This window comes from Meriones unguiculatus, chromosome 14 (genome assembly GCF_030254825.1).
Source record: "Meriones unguiculatus strain TT.TT164.6M chromosome 14, Bangor_MerUng_6.1, whole genome shotgun sequence".
NCBI classification, from domain to species: domain Eukaryota; kingdom Metazoa; phylum Chordata; class Mammalia; order Rodentia; family Muridae; genus Meriones; species Meriones unguiculatus.
The window spans coordinates 72,972,902-72,992,256 of record NC_083361.1 but is presented as its reverse complement, the minus strand read 5'-3'; the positions used below and the strand labels follow the sequence as shown (position 1 = coordinate 72,992,256).

Below are 19,355 nucleotides of genomic sequence, written 5' to 3'. Positions count from 1 at the left end.
TCTTGATCTTGAGCTACCATATTCTCAAATTTCTGATAAAGCACCAGATTAATTCCCAAAGTGATTATACAAGTTTAAAGTAACACCAGCAATGGAGGAGGATTCTCCTTTCTCCATATCCTCTCCAGCATGTGTTGTCACTTGAGTTTTTGCTCTTGGCCATTCTGATGGGTATAAGATGGAATCTCAGAGTTGTTTTGAAAACACAAGGGAAACTTTATTCAAGGTGATCACAAGGAAAGACATAATCACAGAGGAGAAGATTGGCCACAACTCTGAATTCCCATTGTGCTCAAATCCTAAAGTCAGATGGGAATATTCAGACAGCAGTGAATGTTTGGAAGTCTTTTTTTCTTGAACAAGTTATTTGCTTGTCTCTTTGGGGGTGAAAAGTTATGTTGGTTTATATGGAGGTTATGATGAGAATAGATACATCTAAGAAACTAAAGCAACCAAAATTCAGGCGATTGTCAAAAATCCTTGATAATCAGTTTTGAAATCAGAATAAAACTCATCCATCATTAATAATGCTCTGTTAGGTTCAGAGCTAGGTTATGCTCTAGCTCTGAAAAGGCATGCTGAAAACATCTACAACATTTCAATGAAACATCCACAAGAGATGAAGGAGTATATGGTATCATTTGGTATGTTACAACTTCAGCATGACATTAAATGAAGTGTTTTATATAAGTGAAAGAGGAGTATATTGAGAAAAGATAAAAAGACATGAGTCATCAGTTCACTGTGTGAAAAGTCCTTGATTTTCACATATGCAGCTTTCATTGTACATGTTTTGAGTATCACTTCTCTCTCCTTATTAGGACTCCAGCTTCTTCTCTAGGTCCTCCCTGTTTGTTTTACCCATTTCAGCATGCTGTTTCCTGGAGATATCTGTGGGATATTCAATAATAAATGATTTGGCATATTCACCTACAATCTGCTTTGTAATATTGCTGCATTTGTGCTTAATAATTTTCTTAAATAATTTCTTTTCTATTGTAACACTATACAGACCTTTCTTTGGACTCTCAACACATTTCCACATCTCTGATAATTTTGTTGACAGCTCTCTTAGGTGTCGCCCAAGGAACACTTTCACATTGTTTTTTGCATCATGTGTTTTCATCTGTACATGCCCAGGGTAGTTTATTACTAAGTCCTATGTTTCTAAGTTTACATGGTCTTTCTCTGCTAGTGATCAAACAACCTTTATAATAGCACAGTAAACACGATACTATGTTTCTGGTTATGAGCTATCTTAAAGAGATACATTTTGTTTTCTCCTCCTAGAAAACCAACAAAGTCAGCAGCTATCCACTCTACCACAGCACCTATGAAACATATGAGTTGGTAGAAAAATTTTATGATCCAACATTTAAATATCACCTCACTGTGGCCCAGGTTCGAGGAGGGATGGTATTTGAATTGGCCAACTCTATAGTGCTTCCTTTTGACTGTCAAGGTTATGCTCTAGCTCTGAAAAGGCATGCTGAAAACATCTACAACATTTCAATGAAACATCCACAAGAGATGAAGGAGTATATGGTATCATTTGGTATGTTACAACTTATCTTTCAAATTCACTTTTTTGTGTTTTTAATGATTTCTCATTTTTATTTCTGTTATACTAGATCATAGATTCTTTTTTCTAGTAAGATATGTTTTTAATTACACAGATGCTCAAAAATAAAAACACCTCACAAAAGTAAATAGTTTTCTATATTGTTTTCACATCTTCAGCTGTACAGACACTATTGGAAACCATAGAGCATTGTTTCTTTTACTGAAATACATGTTACAAATCTTGCAGCAGCTGGTATTAAACTTCTGTGCTGTAGTGATCCCCTTACTTCCGCTTCCTAGTGCTGAGACTCCAGGCATTGCTCTACCTCCTTTAAAAGTCATGGTCTTAAAGCATTTGACAGTTTGAATTTCCATTTCAGATTCACTGTTTTCTGCAGTAAATAATTTTACAGAGATTGCATCTAAGTTCAATCAGAGACTTCAAGACTTTGACAAAAGCAAGTATGTCCTAAATGTAATGTAATGTAATATAATAATATATGTATTTATAATTAAAATAACACTAATTCACATTTTTGCTAAAAGAACTTTGGAAATTGTTTATATTTCTGTCTTTACTCTAATACATCTTTTTCAGAGTTGTGTGTCACTCAAAGGTTTTATTTCAGACTTGAATTGCAACTGGATTGTGATTCCTCCTCCTGCCTGGCATTCAGATATAACTTACCTACTTTAGTATTTACTCAAATATGCTTTGGTTTCATTCACTCTCTGTGCACTTTCTCCAAATGGATTATTTTGTTCTTTGAGTGTGTTTCTCAACATCTGCTTGAAGTCATTATGTCTACACATAGACCGTTCTTTCAACCTCAATTAAAAATAAAATTAGTCTATCAAGAATAATAAATAATATGAAGTCATTACTTTCAAAAGTGATGAATAAAAAGGATTAATTCTGTGTAAAACCAAAACCATAAGCAGAATTTGACAAATACTGCAATATTGACCCTGTTTGATTATAAAACTGTAAACTTTGGCAAAGCGATTCTTAATTTGTGAAAAGGAGTTACAATCCTGTTTATTGTGCAGGGTTGCTCTGAAGTTAAAACTTATAATAAAAAAAATAGCTTTCTTGTGCTCGCTTCGGCAGCACATATACTAAAATTGGAGTGATACAGAGAAGATTATCATGGCGCCTGAGCAAGGATGACATGCAAATTCATGAATCATTCCATATTTTTTGTGGGTTCCATAGTAATGGGAACAGAGACTGCTTCTGACATAATCTGATTGGCCTGCTCTTTGATCACCTCCCCCTGAGCGGGGATCAACCTTACCAGGCCACAGAGGAAGACAATGCAGCCACTCCTGATGAGACCTAACAGACTAGGATCAGAAGGAAGAAAAAGAAACCCTCCCCTACCAGTGGATATGGGGAGGGGTATGCGCAGATAAAAGGGAGAAAGGAAAGGTTTGGGAGGGGAGGAGGGACGGGAACTAGAGGGGGGATACAAAGAAAAGCAAAAAAAAAAAAAACTTATAATAAAAGCATTCACAATAGAAAGACTAATTCATGTTATTATTATTAAAAATTATATGAAATGAAAATATGGGCAAATTAATGAATAAAACAACATTATATATTAAAATGATAACTTTTCATTAATTACCTCATGGCATAATTAGAGTACTGAGTTCCCTAATTCATTGTTGAGATAACCAGGGCTTGTTGATATATTTTTAATTGCATTGATTCACTTTTGTTTAAAATTACCACCTCCCCCTTAACCCAATATCATCCCCTGAGAATTTGGAATTTGTAAGAGTATTTGCTGCATGATATTTGAATGCTGATAAAAATAGAAAGTAAGAATCATCTACTGAATAATTTTTTTTCTGTAGGAGAAAGTATTTTATACCTTGTAATATGTTAAATATTTGTAATTTGCACAAACAATAAAGATTAATAGGTTTTTACATTTCAAAATTGATGCTAATTTTGTGAGTAAATTCCTAGTGTCTCTAATCTTGACAGTAATTATAAACCCAGGCCGCTTAAGTCTAATTTTGTATGCATTAAAGTTAGTATCATATTTCCCCACCAGGAAGTTACTGTTTCATAGTTCACGTTTTAGTTGAATAGTATTTTCCAAAAATATGATAATTTCGCATGCTGACATTTATACTTAATTTATTAATTTAGCTTTTGATATTATAATATAATTACATCATTCCTACTTTCCCTTTCCTTCCTTAATACTTGACCTCATTTTTCATGACCTCAGGTTTTCACTAATTGTTGTTATAATATTCCTAACTACACAAGTACAACATGTTCAGTTTCTATAATGTTACTGATATTCTTCATTTGTGTGGTACAATGTTTCAAAATGCACCAGTGATGTATATTTTGTTACAGACTATTAGTTTGCCAGACAGTGTTCATATCTCCCTGAAGGTATGACTTTAATATTTTCCTTTTTAGCCCCATATTACTGAGAATTATGAATGACCAGCTGATGTATCTTGAACGTGCGTTCATTGATCCTTTAGGATTACCAGGCAGACCTTTCTACAGGTGAGAAAAAAATGATTCTAAAATCTAATACCACCTTGAAATTGTTTTGCAGTGTGTAAAAATATCATAGTATGTTTATTTTAGTTACTATGAAATAATTGTTGTACAGGGTGAGAAACAGGAATGTAATTATACTCTTCTATCAATTTTAACCAGCACTACTTGCTGGAGAGGCTATTTTTTTCTCAGTGAATATTTTTGACATTTTGTAAACGTGAGGTCTTATTTCACGGTCACCTCTTCTATTCTGTGTATTCCAGTGTTGTTTTGTGTCATATAATTTTTGGTACTAGGGCTCTGTAGTATGGCTTGAAATCAAGTACTGTGATGTCACCAGCATTGTTCTTTTCTCCAGAATAATTTTGAACTATTGGAGACTATGATGGTCAGTATTATAGCCAATTTGATGCTATTTAGACTCAAGTAAGAGACAAACCTCTGGGTGTGAGATCATTCATAGAAATGTTTTACCAAATTGGGAACTCACACACTCAACTCACACACCCATGTCTCAGCGGGAAGTATTATGTGAACATCATTACTTACTGACAATATGAATGGAACAAATGATTTTATCACTTTTTCTCTCAGACAATGTTCTTCCTCTGAGGTCATTACAGAGTTTAATTTTAGTAACTATAAAATAACCTATAAATCACCTATTTAAATACTGAGCACAGTTCATATTAGCTGTCCTTACTGTTATTTTTATAGCTTTGTGCCACTTTGAGTTATCCATTAAAAATAAAAATTATGCATATCAATGTGCCTGGAGAATAATGCATTTTAAGTTCAGGTAACAGGTGACTTATTCAATCCATAAAATCAGGATTATGTAGCTTGGGTATAGCGCCTTTTTTTTTTTTTTTTTTTTTTGTATGTGTGTGTACTGTTTTTGCAACTAATGGACAGGAATCTGTTTTTTCAACAGGCATATCATCTATGCACCAAGCAGCCACAACAAGTATGCAGGAGAGTCATTTCCAGGGATTTATGATGCTCTTTTTGATATTAATAGCAAAGTGGACCATTCTAAGGCCTGGGGTGAAGTGAAGAGACAGATTTCTATTGCAGCCTTCACAGTACAAGCTGCAGCGGGGACTCTGAGAGAAGTAGCCTAAGGGTACTTTACAGAATCCATATGTAGTATGTGTGATGTGATGGGAAGGACCTATAAATACAAAATATATGTTTGAGCTTTCATGATTATGTGTAATATATGTATATATGAGTATACACACATACATATATATTTGTTTATTTTTCCTTGTGGATAAAAAAGAGAAAAGTGGATTAATTTCTGTTTTATAATTTCAGGAAATTTCTATTTTATAATCTCAGAATGTATTTCTAAAATTTAAAGTTCAATTAAATATTAAACCTAAGATGAGTGGTCTAATACAGTGATGCATTCATCTGACAGTATCAGGTGATAATCATAAACCCAATACAGCATCCCCAGAGCTGTCATTTCGGTGTAAACAAGCATTACATCATCAGGAGAACACAAGTGCGCAAGGCTGCTCCACTCTCGCATGTCAATGGCTGCGATGCAAAGTTTGCCCAAACCACACCAGCCGATGAATTCCGATTGCTCACACTTCTCATAATCCTCATCACTCTGCATTATAAAGCATAGTTTCTTAGTGAAGGAAACCATAATTTTTGTGAAAGCTATATAAAACATATAAGCACAACTACCAATTAATTGATAGCTGTAGTTTAAGTAACCATGCATTTTTGAACAATTGAGTCTTTTATATCAAGGATAATTACAGTCTTGATTTTTTATTTTCTTTTTTATTTATAAAATTTATCACTCATGGTTGTAAAAATTTTCATTAAACTGAATTTTCATTGCAAACTGAATATAAGAACATGTCAAAAAGTTCATTCACCGTGATCAAATAAGCTTCATCCTAGAGATGCGGGGATGCTTCAACATATGTAAATCAATAAATGTAATCTATTATATAAACAGACTGAAAGACAAAACCCACTTGATCATATCATTAAATGCACAAAAGGCTTTTCAATAAAATCAAATACTCCTTCATGATGAAAGTCCTGGATACAAGGGACACACCTCAGCATACTGAAGGCAGTTTACTACATGTCCATAGCTGACATCAACTTAAGTGAGGAGAAACCCAACGTAATTCCACTCAAATCAGGAGCAACACGAAGCTGTCCACTCTCTTCATATCTATGTCATTTGGCACTTGAAGTGGTAGCCAGTTTAATAAGACTACACTGAAGGAGATCAAGTTGAAAAGGAAGAAGTTAAAGTGCCTTTATTTGCAGAAGATATAATAGTATACATAAATAACACTACGATTCTACTGGGATACTCCTATAGCTGGTAAGTACTTCAGCAAAGCAGCTGAGTACAACCTAACTCACAAAAATTAGTCTTTCTTTATAAAACCTGCAAACAGACCGAGAAAGAATCCAAGGATACAACATCTTCACGATAGCCTCAAATAATATAAAATCTTGAAGTAACTGTAACTAACTAAGCAAAAGATTTGTGCTGTGGTTTGAATGAGAATGACCTTGATGGGCTAATATATTTGAATGCTAAGTCATCAGGAAGTGGCACTACATGAGAAGGCCTTGGTGTGGGAGATGAGGGCCTTTTGGAGGAAGTGTGTCACTGGTGATGGGCAATGAAGTTTCAAAAGCCCAAGACAGACCCAATGTCCCTCTCTTCTTGCTTCCTATGGGCATGTAGAATTCTCAGCTACTTCTCTAGCACCACGCCTGCCTGCGTGCTGCTATCTTCTCCACTATGAACTGATAATAAACTAAATCTCTGAAGAAGTAAGCAATCCCCAATTAAATACTACCTTATAAAAGTTACCTTTTATAAGGTAGCATTTATAACCTTTTCTGGTTGTCATGGTATCTCTTCATAACAAAAGAATACTGACTAAGACAATGTGTATGATAAAAACTTTAAGACATTCAGGAAAGAGAGGGAAGAAGCTGTCCAAAGATGGAGAGATCTCTCATGCTCATGAATTGGTAGGATTAATATAGTAAAACAGACATTGTATCAAATGCAATCTACAGGCTCAATGCAATTCCCATCAAAATTCCAACATGAGGAGCATCTGGCCCAGACGCCCCCCAGTGGAAGAATGGATGCACAAATTGTGGTATATCTACACAATGGAATATTACTTAGCAATAAAAAACAAGGAAATCATGAAATTTGCAGGTAAATGGTGGGATCTGGAAATGATCATCCTGAGTGAGCTATCCCAGAAGCAGAAAGATGCACACAGTATATACTCACTCATATAGACATATAATATAGGATAAACCTACTAAAATCTGTACACCTAAAGCAACTAATTAAGAGGGAGGACTCTTGCTAAAATGCTCAATTCCTAGTCAGAAAGGCAAAGAGGCTGGATATCAGAAGAAGGAGAAAAGAGGGAAGAAGTCAGGAGCTTGATAAAAAAGCTCTGCCCTGCAGACTATCAATGTAGATACTGAGACTTATGGGCAACCTTTGGGCAGAGTTCAGGGAATCTTAGGGAAGAAGTGGGAAACAGTAAGATCTGGAGAGGACAGGAACTCCACAAGGAGAGCAACAGAACCAAAAAATCTGAGCACAGGAGTCTTTCCTGAGACTGATATTCCAACCAAGGACTATGCATGGAGATAACCTAAGACCCCTGCATAGATGTAGCCAATGCCAGTTCAGTATCCAAGTGGGTTCCATTGTAATAGGAACAGGGATTATCTATGACATGAACTGATTGGCCTGCTCTTTAATTACCTCCCCCTGAGGGGGAAGCAGCATTACCAGGCCACAGAAGAAGACAATGCAGCCACTCCTGATGAGACCTAATTGACTAGGATCAGAAGGAAGGAAAAGAAGTCCTCCCCTATCAGTGGACTTGGGAAGGGGCATACATGCAGAGGGTGGAGGAAGTGAGGGATTGGGATGGGAGGAGGGAAAGAACCACAGGGAGGATACAAAGTGAATAAAATGTAATTAGTAAAGAAAAAAGAAATTCCAACATGACTCTTCACAACTATTAGAAGAACAATTTTCATCTTACTATGGAAACAGACACATTCACAAACACACAGGCACATGCACACACAAAATCCAAACAAAGCAAAATCAGAATAAATAAAATAACCCTGAATAATAAAACACCTGCTAGAGGTATCACAAGTGATGACTTCAAAATGTATTACAGAGCTATAAGTAAAAAAAAAAAAAATCTGGAATAAAATAGACATATTGTTTAATGAAATCAACTTGAAATCCAGGCATAATTCCACACACCTACAGATACCTTATTTTTGATTAAAAAAAAAAAAAAAGCCAGAAATACACAGTTGGAAAAAAGAGAGCATCTTCAACAAATGATGCTGAAAAAACTGGATGACTGCACTTAAAAGATGCTAAATAGATTCATATCTCCCTGAACAAGGCTAAACTATAAATAAATCAAGAACTTCAATATAAAACTGAATACAATGAACCCGATAGAAGAGAAAATGGGGAATAACCTTAAACTCATCAGCACAGGAAAAGATTTTTTTTCAACAGAATGCTATTAACACAAGATCTAAGATTAACAGTTATTAAATAGAAACTCCTGGTGGAGGCAGATACCACTGATCATGTGGATGTCCAGGAGCTGTGCAGAACTGGACCTGTTTCTCACTACCTGCCGTGCTCCTGAGAGCTGAGATGGCAGGTCCTGTGCCTTTCCTAGGTATCAGAGTGAAGCTGGCCCTGGTGGGGTATGGATGAACTGACCCTGAGGGCATGAGTGTGGGAGATTGGGGAAGCTGCCCACAGGGTCGTGAGCGACCAGAGAACTAGCCCAGCCTATCTCACTGGCTGTAACCCTTGGGAGAGGGAGCACTGCACCTTGCCTGGGCAACACAGTGGAGCCTGCTTTGATGTTGAAGGCACAGGCTTTGAGGGTGTGAGAGCAGGTGAACTGGCCCAGCCCCTAGCAGGCTACAACACTTGGGAGAGTGGGCTCTCTGCCTTGAATGGAGCACAATGGAGCTTGCTCTGGAGGCATGGGCTCTGGAGGCATGGGTGCAGATAAATTGGCCTCAAGGGCATGAAAGCAGGAGAACTTACCCTCCCTCAGTGTGTGTGTGTGTGTGTGTGTGTGTGTGTGTTATTTTGGAAGAATACACTTCAAGAGGGAAGTGCAGATATGAGGGAAAAGTGCAAAGAATAAATAAAAAGTTAAAAATAAATGGAACCAGGAAGAACCTAGGGAAGAAAACAGGAACTACAGAGGTAAGCATAACCAACAGACTACAAGAGATGGAAGAAAGAATCTCAGGTGTAGAAGATACAATGGAAGAAATCGATGTATCTGTCAAAGAAAATGTTAAATCTGAAAAATTCCTGACACAGACCGTCCAAGAAATCCAAGACAATATGAAAAGACAAAACCTAAGAATAATAGGTATAGAGGAAAAAGAAGACTCCCTTCTCCAAGGACCAGAAAATATTTTCAACAAAATCATTGAAGAAAATTTCCCCAAGCTAAAGAGAGGCCAATTAGAATACATGAGGCCTACAGAACACCCAACAAATTTGACCAGAAAAGAAAATCCTCCCGCCACATAATAATCAAAACAGTAAGTATACAGAACAAAGAAAAAATACTAAAAGCTGCAAGGGAAAAAGGCCAAGTAACATATAATGGCAAACCCATTAGAATCACACCTGACTTTTCAACAGAGACTATGAAAGCCAGAAGGGCCTGGACGGATATCATGCAGACCCTAAGAGAACATAGATGTCAGCCCAGGCTACTATACCCCGCAAAACTCTCAGTCCTCCTAGATGGAGAAAACAAGATATTCAATGACAAAAACAAATTTCAACAATACCTACAAACAAATCCAGCATTACGGAAGACACTGGAAGGGAAAATACAACCCAAGAAAGCTAGCTACATTCAAGAAAACACAGGAAATAAATAACCTCACTTCAGTAAAACAAAAAGCAACCAAGCACACAACCTGATGACCACAGCCAACATCAAAATCAAGGGATCTAGCAGGCACTGGTCATTAATCTCTCTCAACATCAATGGACTCAACTCTCCAATAAAAAGACACAGATTAACAGAATGGATACGTAAACTAAACCCAGCAATCTGTTGCATACAAGAAACACACCTAAGACACAAAGATAGACATTACCTGAGGGTAAAGGGTTGGAAGACGACTTTCCAAGCAAATGGACCCAAGAAGCAAGCAGGAGTAGCCGTTCTAATATCTGATAAAATAGACTTTCAACCAAAATTAATCAAAAGAGATGGGGAAGGACACTTCATACTCATCAAGGGAAAATTCCACCAGGAAGACATCACAATCCTGAACATCTATGCCCCAAATACAAGAGCACCCACATTTGTTAAAGAAACATTGATAAAATTTAAAGCACATATAGATCCCCACACATTAATAGTGGGAGACTTCAACACCCCACTCTCAACAAAGGACAGGTCAACAAAACAGAAATTAAACAAAGAAACAATGTCTCTGACAGAGGTCATGAATCAAATGGACCTAACAGACATTTACAGAACTTTACACCCAAACACAAAAGAATTTACCTTCTTCTCAGCACCTCATGGAACCTTCTCCAAAATAGACCACATAGTGGGTCACAAAGCAAGCCTCAACAAATACAAGAAGATTGAAATAATCCCATGTATCTTGTCTGATCACCATGGAATAAAGCTGGACCTCAACAATAACAGAAATAACAAAAAGCCTACACACACATGGAAACTGAACAACTTGTTACTAAATGACAGCTGGGTCAGGGAAGAAATAAAGAAAGAAATTAAAGTCTTTCTAGAACTCAATGAAAATGAAGACACAACATACCCAAACTTGTGGGACACAATGAAAGCAGTGCTAAGAGGAAAGTTCATAGCACTAAGTGCCTTCAAGAAGAAATTCGAGACAGCTCATTCAAGCACCTTAATGGCTCACTTAAAAACCCTAGAAAAACAAGAAGCAGACACACCACGAAGGAGTAGATGGCTGGAAATAATCAAACTCAGGGCTGAAATCAATCAATTGGAAACAAATAAAACAATTCAAAGAATCAATGAAACCAAGAGCTGGTTCTTTGAGAAAATCAACAAGATTGACAAACCCTTAGCCAAGCTAACTAAAAGGCAGAGAGACACCACCCAAATCAACAAAATCAGAAATGAAAAGGGGGATATAACTACAGACACTGAGGAAATCCAAACAATCATTAGGACTTACTTCAAAAGTCTATATGCCACAAAATTTGAAAATCTAAATGAAATGGACAATTTTCTTGATCGATTTGACTTACCAAAGCTGAATCAGGACCAGGTAAATCAACTAAATAGTCCTATATTCCCCAAAGAAATAGAAGCGGTCATCAAAAGTCTCCCATCCAAAAAAAGCCCAGGACCAGATGGCTTCAGCGCACAATTCTACCAGACCTTCAAAGAAGAGCTAACACCAATTCTCTTCAAACTATTCCACAAAATAGAAACAGAAGAAACATTACCAAACTCATTCTATGAAGCCACAGTCACCTTGGTACCTAAACCTCACAAAGACTCAACAAAGAAAGAGAATTTCAGGCCAATCTCCCTTATGAACATTGATGCAAAAATACTTAATAAAATACTTGCAAACCGAATCCAAGAACACATTAAAGATATTATCCACTATGACCAAGTAGGCTTCATCCCAGGTATGCAGGGGTGGTTCAATATACGGAAATCCATCAATGTGATCCAGCATATTAACAAACTGAAAGAAAAAAAACACATAATAATCTCCCTAGATGCTGAAAAAGCATTTGACAAAATCCAGCATCCATTCATGTTTAAAGTATTGGAGAGATCAGGGATACAAGGCACATATCTAAACATAGTAAAGGCGATATACAGCAAGCCTATAGCCAACATCAAACTGAATGGAGAGAAACTTAAAGCAATCCCACTAAAATCAGGGACAAGACAAGGCTGCCCACTCTCTCCATATCTCTTCAACATAGTTCTGGAAGTCCTTGCTAGAGCAATAAGACAGTTGAAGGAGATCAAAGGGATACAAATTGGAAAGGAAGAAGTCAAATTATCACTATTTGCAGATGATATGATAGTATACGTGAGTGACCCCAAAAACTCTAACAGGGAACTCCTACAGCTGATAAACACCTTCAGCAAAGTGGCCAGATACAAAATTAACTCAAAAAAATCAGTAGCCCTCCTGTATACAAAAGACAAAAGGGCTGAGAAAGAAATTAGGGAAACAACACCCTTCACAATAGCCACAAATGACATAAGGTACCTCGGAGTAACCCTAACCAAGGAAGTCAAAGACTTGTATGAAAAAAATTTCAAATCTCTGAAGAAAGAATTAGAAGAAGATATGAGAAGATGGAAAGATCTCCCATGCTCATGGCTTGGCAAGATTTACAAAGTAAAAATGGCCATCTTACCAAAAGCAATCTACACATTCAATGGAATTCCCATCAAATTACCAACACAATTCTTTACAGACCTGGAAAGAAAAATTCTCAACTTCATATGGAATAACAAGAAACCCAGAATTGCTAAAACAATCCTCTACAATAAAAGATCTTCTGGAGGTATCTCCATCCCTGATCTCAAGTTGTACTATACAGCAACAGTTTTAAAAACTGCATGGTACTGGCATAGAAACAGAATGGTGGATCAATGGTACCGAACAGAGGACCCAGAAATAAACCCACACACTTATGTACACCTGATCTTTGACAAAGACGCCAAAACCATTCAATGGAAAAAAGATAGCATCTTCAACAAATGATGCTGGTCCAACTGGATGTCTACATGTAGAAAAATGAAAATAGATCCATACTTATCACCCTGCACAAAACTGAAGTCCAAGTGGATCAAAGACCTCAACATAAAACCAGACACATTAAATCGGCTTGAAAAAAAAAGTGGGAAATACCCTAGAACTCATTGGTACAGGAGAAAACTTCCTGAAGAGAACACCAACAGCACAGGCTCTAAGAGCAACAATCAATAAATGGGACCTCATGAAATTGAAACGCTTCTGCAAAGCAAAGGACACCGTCATCAAAACAAAGTGACCTCCTACAGATTGGGAAAAAATCTTCACCAACCCTTTATCTGATAGAGGACTCATATCCAGTATATATAAAGAACTAAAGAAGATGAAAAGCAGCAAACCAAGTAATCCACTTAAAAAATGGGGAAAGAGCTAAGCAGAGAATTCTCTGTAGAGGAATACCGAATGGCAGAGAAGCACTTAAAGAAATGCTCAACCTCACTAGCCATTAGGGAAATGCAAATCAAAACAACCCTGAGATTTCACTTTACACCCATGAGAATGGCCAAGATCAAAAACTCAAGTGACAACACATGCTGGAGAGGTTGTGGAGAAAGGGGAACCCTTCTCCACTGCTGGTGGGAATGTAAACTTGTACAACCACTCTGGAAATCAATCTGGCGCTTTCTCAGACAACTAGGAATAGCGCTTCCTCAAGATCCAGCCATACCACTCCTGGGCATATATCCAAAAGAGGCTCAAGTACATAAAAAGGACATTTGCTCAACCATGTTTGTAGCAGCTTTATTTGTAATAGCCAGAAGCTGGAAACAACCCAGATGCCCCTCAACTGAAGAATGGATGCAGAAATTGTGGTACATCTACACAAGGGAATATTACTCAGCAATGAAAAATAAGGAAATCATGAAATTTGCAGGTAAATGGTGGGATCTGGAAAGGATCATCCTGAGTGAGTTGTCCCAGAAGCAAAAAGACACACATGGTATATACTCATTCATATAGACATACAACATAGGACAAATCCACTAAAACCTGTGCATCTAAAGAAACTAAGCAAGAGAGAGGACCCTAACTAAAATGTCCAATCCCCATCCGGAAAGGCAAAGTGGATGGACATCAGAAGAAGAAGAAAACAGGAAACAACCTAGGAACCTACCACAGAGGGCCTCTGAAAGCCTCTGCCCTACAGACTATCAAAGCAGATGCTGAGCCTGATGGGCAACTGTTGGGCAGAGTGAATGGAATTTTAGGTAAGAACTGGGAAATAGTAAGAGCTGGAGAGGACAGGGTCTCCACAAGGAGAGCAACAGAACAAGAAAATTTGAACACAGGGAACTTCCCAGAGACTCATACTCCAACCAAGGACTATTCATAGAGATAACCCAGAACCCCTGCACAGATGTAGCCCAGGGCAGTTCAGAGTCCAATTGGGTTACATAGTAATGTGAAGAGGGACTGCCTCTGACATAATCTGATTGGCCTGCTCTTTGATCACCTCCCCCTGGGGGGGAGCAGCCTTACCATGCCATAGTAGAGGACAATGCAGCCACTTTTGATGTGAACTGATAGACTAAGATCAGAAAGGAGAGGAGAACCTCCCCTATCAGTGGACTTGGGGAGGGGCATGCATGTAGAGGGAGGAGGGAGGGTGGGATCGGGAGGGGAGGAGGGAGGGGCTTATGGGGGGATGCAGAATGAACAAAGTGTAACTGATGAAAATTTTTTAAAAAAAAGTTAAAAAAAATAAATGGAACCTTGTGAATCTGAGAAGCTTCTACATACCAAAAGATATCATTCAAAGTGGTGGCCTCATGGGCTGGAGAGATGGCTCACCTGTTAAGAATGCTGGCTGCTCTTCCAGAGATGGAGCAAAGACTGGCCCAATTTGAGACCCAAGGAGGAAAGCCAACCCCTGACATTATTAATGATACTCTGTTATCTTACAGCAGGAGCCTAGCATAACAGCCTTCTAAAAGGATTCACCAGCTGCTGATAGAAACAGATGAGGAATAGGCTGAGCTCAGGGAGTTTGTAGAAGACTGAGGGGGAGGATAGAGGGAGCCAGAGGGATCAAGGCCACAACAAGACCTATAGAGTAACTAAACTGGGCCCATGGGGACTCACAGAGACTGAACCACCAAATAAAGAGCATGCACAGGCTGGACCTAGATCACCCACACATATGTAGCAGATAATAAGCTTGTTCTACATGTGGGTCCCTAACAATTAGATCATGAGCTGCCTGTGACTCTTGCCTGTCTTTGGATTCCTTTCACATATCTGGGCTGCTTTTTCTAGCCTTAGTGGGAGAGAATGCACCTAGTCCTTCTGCAACTTGATATGCCAGGGTGGATTGGTACACATAGGGTGCTTTCCCTTCTCTGAGCAAAAGGAGGAGGGTATGAGGATGGGACTAGGAGGAGGGAGAAGGGTGGCAAAGTGAATTAATTAAATAAATAATTATAAAGAAAGAAATAAAGAGAGAAAGAAAGAAAGAAAGAAAGAAAGAAAGAAAGAAAGAAAGAAAGAAAAACAAAGTGGCAGCCTCCAGAACGCGAAAATATTTTTAACAACTCTACATTCAATAGAAGTCCCCAAGGGCCCATGTTAGTTTACTCTGTAGGTCTTCTGGTGGTGTACTTGACCCCTCAGGCCCCCTCAATTCTTTCTCCCACGCTTCCACAAAACTCCCCCAGCTCAACCTATTGTCTCTGCATCTGTTTCCATCAGCTTCTGGATGAAGCCTCTGTGAAGGCAGTTATGCTAGGCTCCTGTCTGTAAGCATAAAAGAGTATCATTAAGAGTGTCAGAGGTTGGCTCTATACCATGGGTTGGGTCTCAAGTTAGTCCAGTCATTGGTTGATCATTCTCTCACTCTCTGTCCCATCTTTATTTCCTGTAGGCAGAACAAATTTGGGGTCGAAGAGTTTTTATGGGTAGGTTGGTGTCACCCTCCCTCCACTGAAAGTCCTACCTGGCTACAGGAGGTGGCAACGTCAGACTCCATATCCCTAGCTGTTAGGAATCTCAGCTAAGGTCACCCCCTAGGACATGATTTGTCCTTCTGTGACTTGAGGTGCCAGAGCAGGATGTTACCCTTAGCCCCCTTCTCTGAGAAGGAGACTGGGGATAGAGAAAGGGAAACATGAGGGCTGAGGGCAAGACTGGGAGGAGAGGGAGAGAGGCTAGGACCAGGCTGCAAAGTGATTAGAGGAAAAAGAATGGTACTTTGCACTTTGCACACCACTGATACAGAGGTGTAAACATGAATCCAGCTATAAACTCTTTGATCTAAAATGTTGTCCTGCTTCAAGATTTGCTAACGTAATGGTGACAAAATGTTTCTGGGACTAACTAACCAATGTCATGCCATTTCCATGCCTTGAGATGGAACTCATTACCCACTACTGCTCCGATGAACCTGAGACTAGGTAACCTCAAGACCAAATACTACTATTCTAAAAAATATGAGTTAAATTAAACTTAAAAACTTAACAACAAAACAACTTAACGACAATCTACTATACTTTTAGATCAGTACCTTGCTCAGCCATCATCAGAACTTTCTCCTGCTGAAGATGCTAACAAATACAGAGTTCCAAATGGGATGGGCATTGGACGTAGGAGAAAACAAGTAACAGGACAGGAGCCTACCACAGAGGGCCTCTGAAAGACTCTGCCTAGCAGTGTATCAAAGCAGATACTAAGACTCATAACCAAATCTTCAGCAGAGTGCAGGAAATCATATGAAAGAAGGGGGAGTTAGTATGACGTGGAGAGATAGGAGCTCCACAAGGACCAAATATATCTGGGCACAGGAGTCTTATATGAGACTGTTTATCCAACCAAGGACCATGTATGGATATAACCTAGAACCTCTGCTTGGATGTAGCCCATGGTAGCTCAGTAACCAAGTGGTTTTCCCTAGTAGGGAACAGGGACTATTTCTGACAGGAATTCAATGGCAGGCTCTTAGATCTCCCCACTCCCAAAGGGAGGAGCAGCCCTGCTAGGCCACAGAGGAAGACTTTGCAGCCAGTTCTGAAGATACCTGATAAACTAGGGTCAGATGAAAGGGTAGGAGGTCCTCCCCTATCAGTGGACTTGGAAAGGGACAGGGAGGAGATGAGAGAGGAAGGGTGGGACGGGGAGGGAATGAGGGAGCAGGATATAGCTGGGATACAGAGTTAATAAAATGTAACTAATAAGAAAAAAAAAAAAAAAAAAAAAACAGAGTCCCACAGCCAGGCAGTATGCAAACATTGAGAGACTTTGGAACAATCAGGTCTAAATGGCATGCCCATATCAAATCCTTCTCTTCTGGGCTCACGGACTACAGTACAAGAGGAGGCAGAAGGAGTGTAAGAGCCAGAGGTGATGGAGGACACCAAGAAAACAAGGTCCTCTAGAAGAGCATGAGCTATGCATCTATGAATTCACAGAGACTGAAGCAGCATGCATGGGCCTACATGGGTCTCACCTGATGGAGTCCTAGAGCTGAAATGAGAAATGGACACACGCCCCTATCTCTAATCCAGAAACAATCTCTAGTGGATAACCACTTTCATGTGTAAATTTAGGTTCCTCCAAGGGTGACACAATGGCTAAACAAACTGCTCTTTGTTTCTTTGTGCTTTTTCTTGGGCTCTTTTCCATCTGTTTGCTCTGTGCTATGCTGATGCACTAATTTTTGTTTTGTTTTACTACACTTTATATTTTAATGTACTCCATTATTAACCTAGAAATCTGTTTGTTTTCTAACAAGAGACAGAAAGGGAATGGATCTGGACGATGGAACAGGTGAGGAGGAAGGAGCTAAGAGGGATAGAAGAAATGGAAACTATAATCAGGATATAGTTGAAAAATATTTCTTCCATAAAAGGTAAAAAAAAATGGTATGGTGTGGATGTGTGTGTGTGTTTGTGCATTTTTTAATTTTATTCAACTATGAAAAAAATCTTAATGTTACCTTTCTGACAGCCTCCTTCATCTGTTTGTTTCTAAGACTATAGATGATAGGATTTAAGAATGGAGGAACAATGGTATAAAATACAGAAAGAGTAATCTCCTGGATTACTTTTAAGGCTACTGGAGGTCTTAGATACACATAGAAACCAGTACTAAGAAACACAGAAACCACAATAATGTGAGGGACACAGGTGGAAAAGGCCTTCCCTCTCTCTCCTTTGACAGGAACCTTCAACACAGTTGATAATATCTGAGCATATGATGTGGCAATGAAGGTAAAGCAGCTACCACCGATCACAATGGCAGAAAGAAGAAGTAAGAGTTTGTTGTTAAAGGTGTCTGAGCAAGAAAGCTTCAGCAAAGAGGGGACATCACAAAAGAACTGAGGGACCACATTCGAGTGACAGAAGGAGAGCTGGAACGTTTTCATAGTGTGCACTCCTGCAATGACAAGAGAGCTAAGGAGGGAAGCCAGTGTCATCTGAACACAGAATTGGTGGTTCATAATTACAGGGTAGAGGAGAGGCTTACAGATGGCCACATAGCGGTCCTGGGCCATGATGGTGAGAAACAGAATCTCTATACATGCACAAAAGAAGACAAAAAAGATCTGTGCTGCACACCCAGCCACAGAAATTTTCCTGTGGTCAGTGAGAGAGTTGACACAGGCATTGGGGACAGTGACAGAAACGTAGCACATGTCTAAGATGGACAGATTCCTGAGGAAGAAGTACATGGGGGTGTTCAGGGTCTGGTCAACTGTAGTAGCGATGACGATGATAAGGTTCCCTAACAGGCTGCCCAGGTACACCAGCAGGAACAGCACACTGAGCAGCAGCCTGAGCTCCCAAGTCTCAGCAAAAACCGCCAGGAGGAACTCAGTCACCAGGGTGGAATTGGCCATAATCTCACAGTACAGGTTTATCTGAAAAAGAAAAGCAATGACAGAGAATAACTTAAATTAATTGATTGATCACTAGCATGTCTCTTAAAACTGTTTTCTGTTTTCTAAAACTGGTCCTTATGTGTGAAAAATCAAGTATTTGTTTCTTTGGCTTGCATACATTTTTTAAATCATGCTTTGTTTGTTTTTTAAACTTTTTAATGTTAATTACAGTTTATTAATTTTGTATCCCAGCTGTAGATCCCCTCCCTGGCTGCATTATCCTCATCTGTGGCCTGACAAAGTTGCTCCTTGCTCAGGGTGACTTGATCCAAGAGCCAACCACTGAGTTCATGTCAGAGACAGCCCCTTTTCCCATTACTAGGGAACCCACTTGGAGACTGAGCTGCCAAGGGCTGCACCGGTGCAGGGGTTCTAACTTATCTCCGTGCATGGTCACTTAGCTGTATGTGCTGTCTGTCCAATTGTATGGCATGATGTTAAGCACTTAGAAATAGTTTCCATAATAATAACAATCTG

The 19,355-nt window shown here is 38.9% G+C and overlaps 2 protein-coding genes and 1 non-coding gene across 3 annotated transcripts in view; 2 read left to right on the top strand and 1 right to left on the bottom strand.

The window, feature by feature from the left end:
- Positions 1-5,487, top strand: part of Folh1 (folate hydrolase 1) — an 84,575-nt gene extending 79,088 nt beyond the window's left edge. The window contains exons 16-19 of the mRNA XM_021659025.2: positions 1,291-1,555; positions 1,944-2,025; positions 4,010-4,102; positions 5,034-5,487. Coding sequence (XP_021514700.1) covers positions 1,291-1,555; positions 1,944-2,025; positions 4,010-4,102; positions 5,034-5,223 — 630 coding nt within the window. The 3' untranslated portion in view covers positions 5,224-5,487. The remainder of the gene's footprint in view (positions 1-1,290; positions 1,556-1,943; positions 2,026-4,009; positions 4,103-5,033) is intronic.
- LOC132647620 (U6 spliceosomal RNA) lies at positions 2,659-2,765 on the top strand. Its single transcript, XR_009585967.1, has one exon. It is a non-coding gene; the product is annotated as a U6 spliceosomal RNA (small nuclear RNA).
- A 12,406-nt stretch (positions 5,488-17,893) lies between the features above and the next one.
- Positions 17,894-18,861, bottom strand: LOC110562295 (olfactory receptor 14C36-like). Its single transcript, XM_021659018.2, has one exon. It carries the CDS (start codon positions 18,834-18,836, stop codon positions 17,910-17,912), a length of 927 nt encoding a protein of 308 aa, XP_021514693.2. The 5' UTR covers positions 18,837-18,861; the 3' UTR covers positions 17,894-17,909.
- Between the last annotated feature and the right edge of the window lie 494 nt (positions 18,862-19,355).

Coding starts and splice junctions, on each gene's coding strand:
- LOC110562295 (XM_021659018.2), bottom strand. CDS start 18,836: ATGGCCAATTCCACCCTGGTGACTGAGTTCCTCCTGGCGGTTTTTGCT.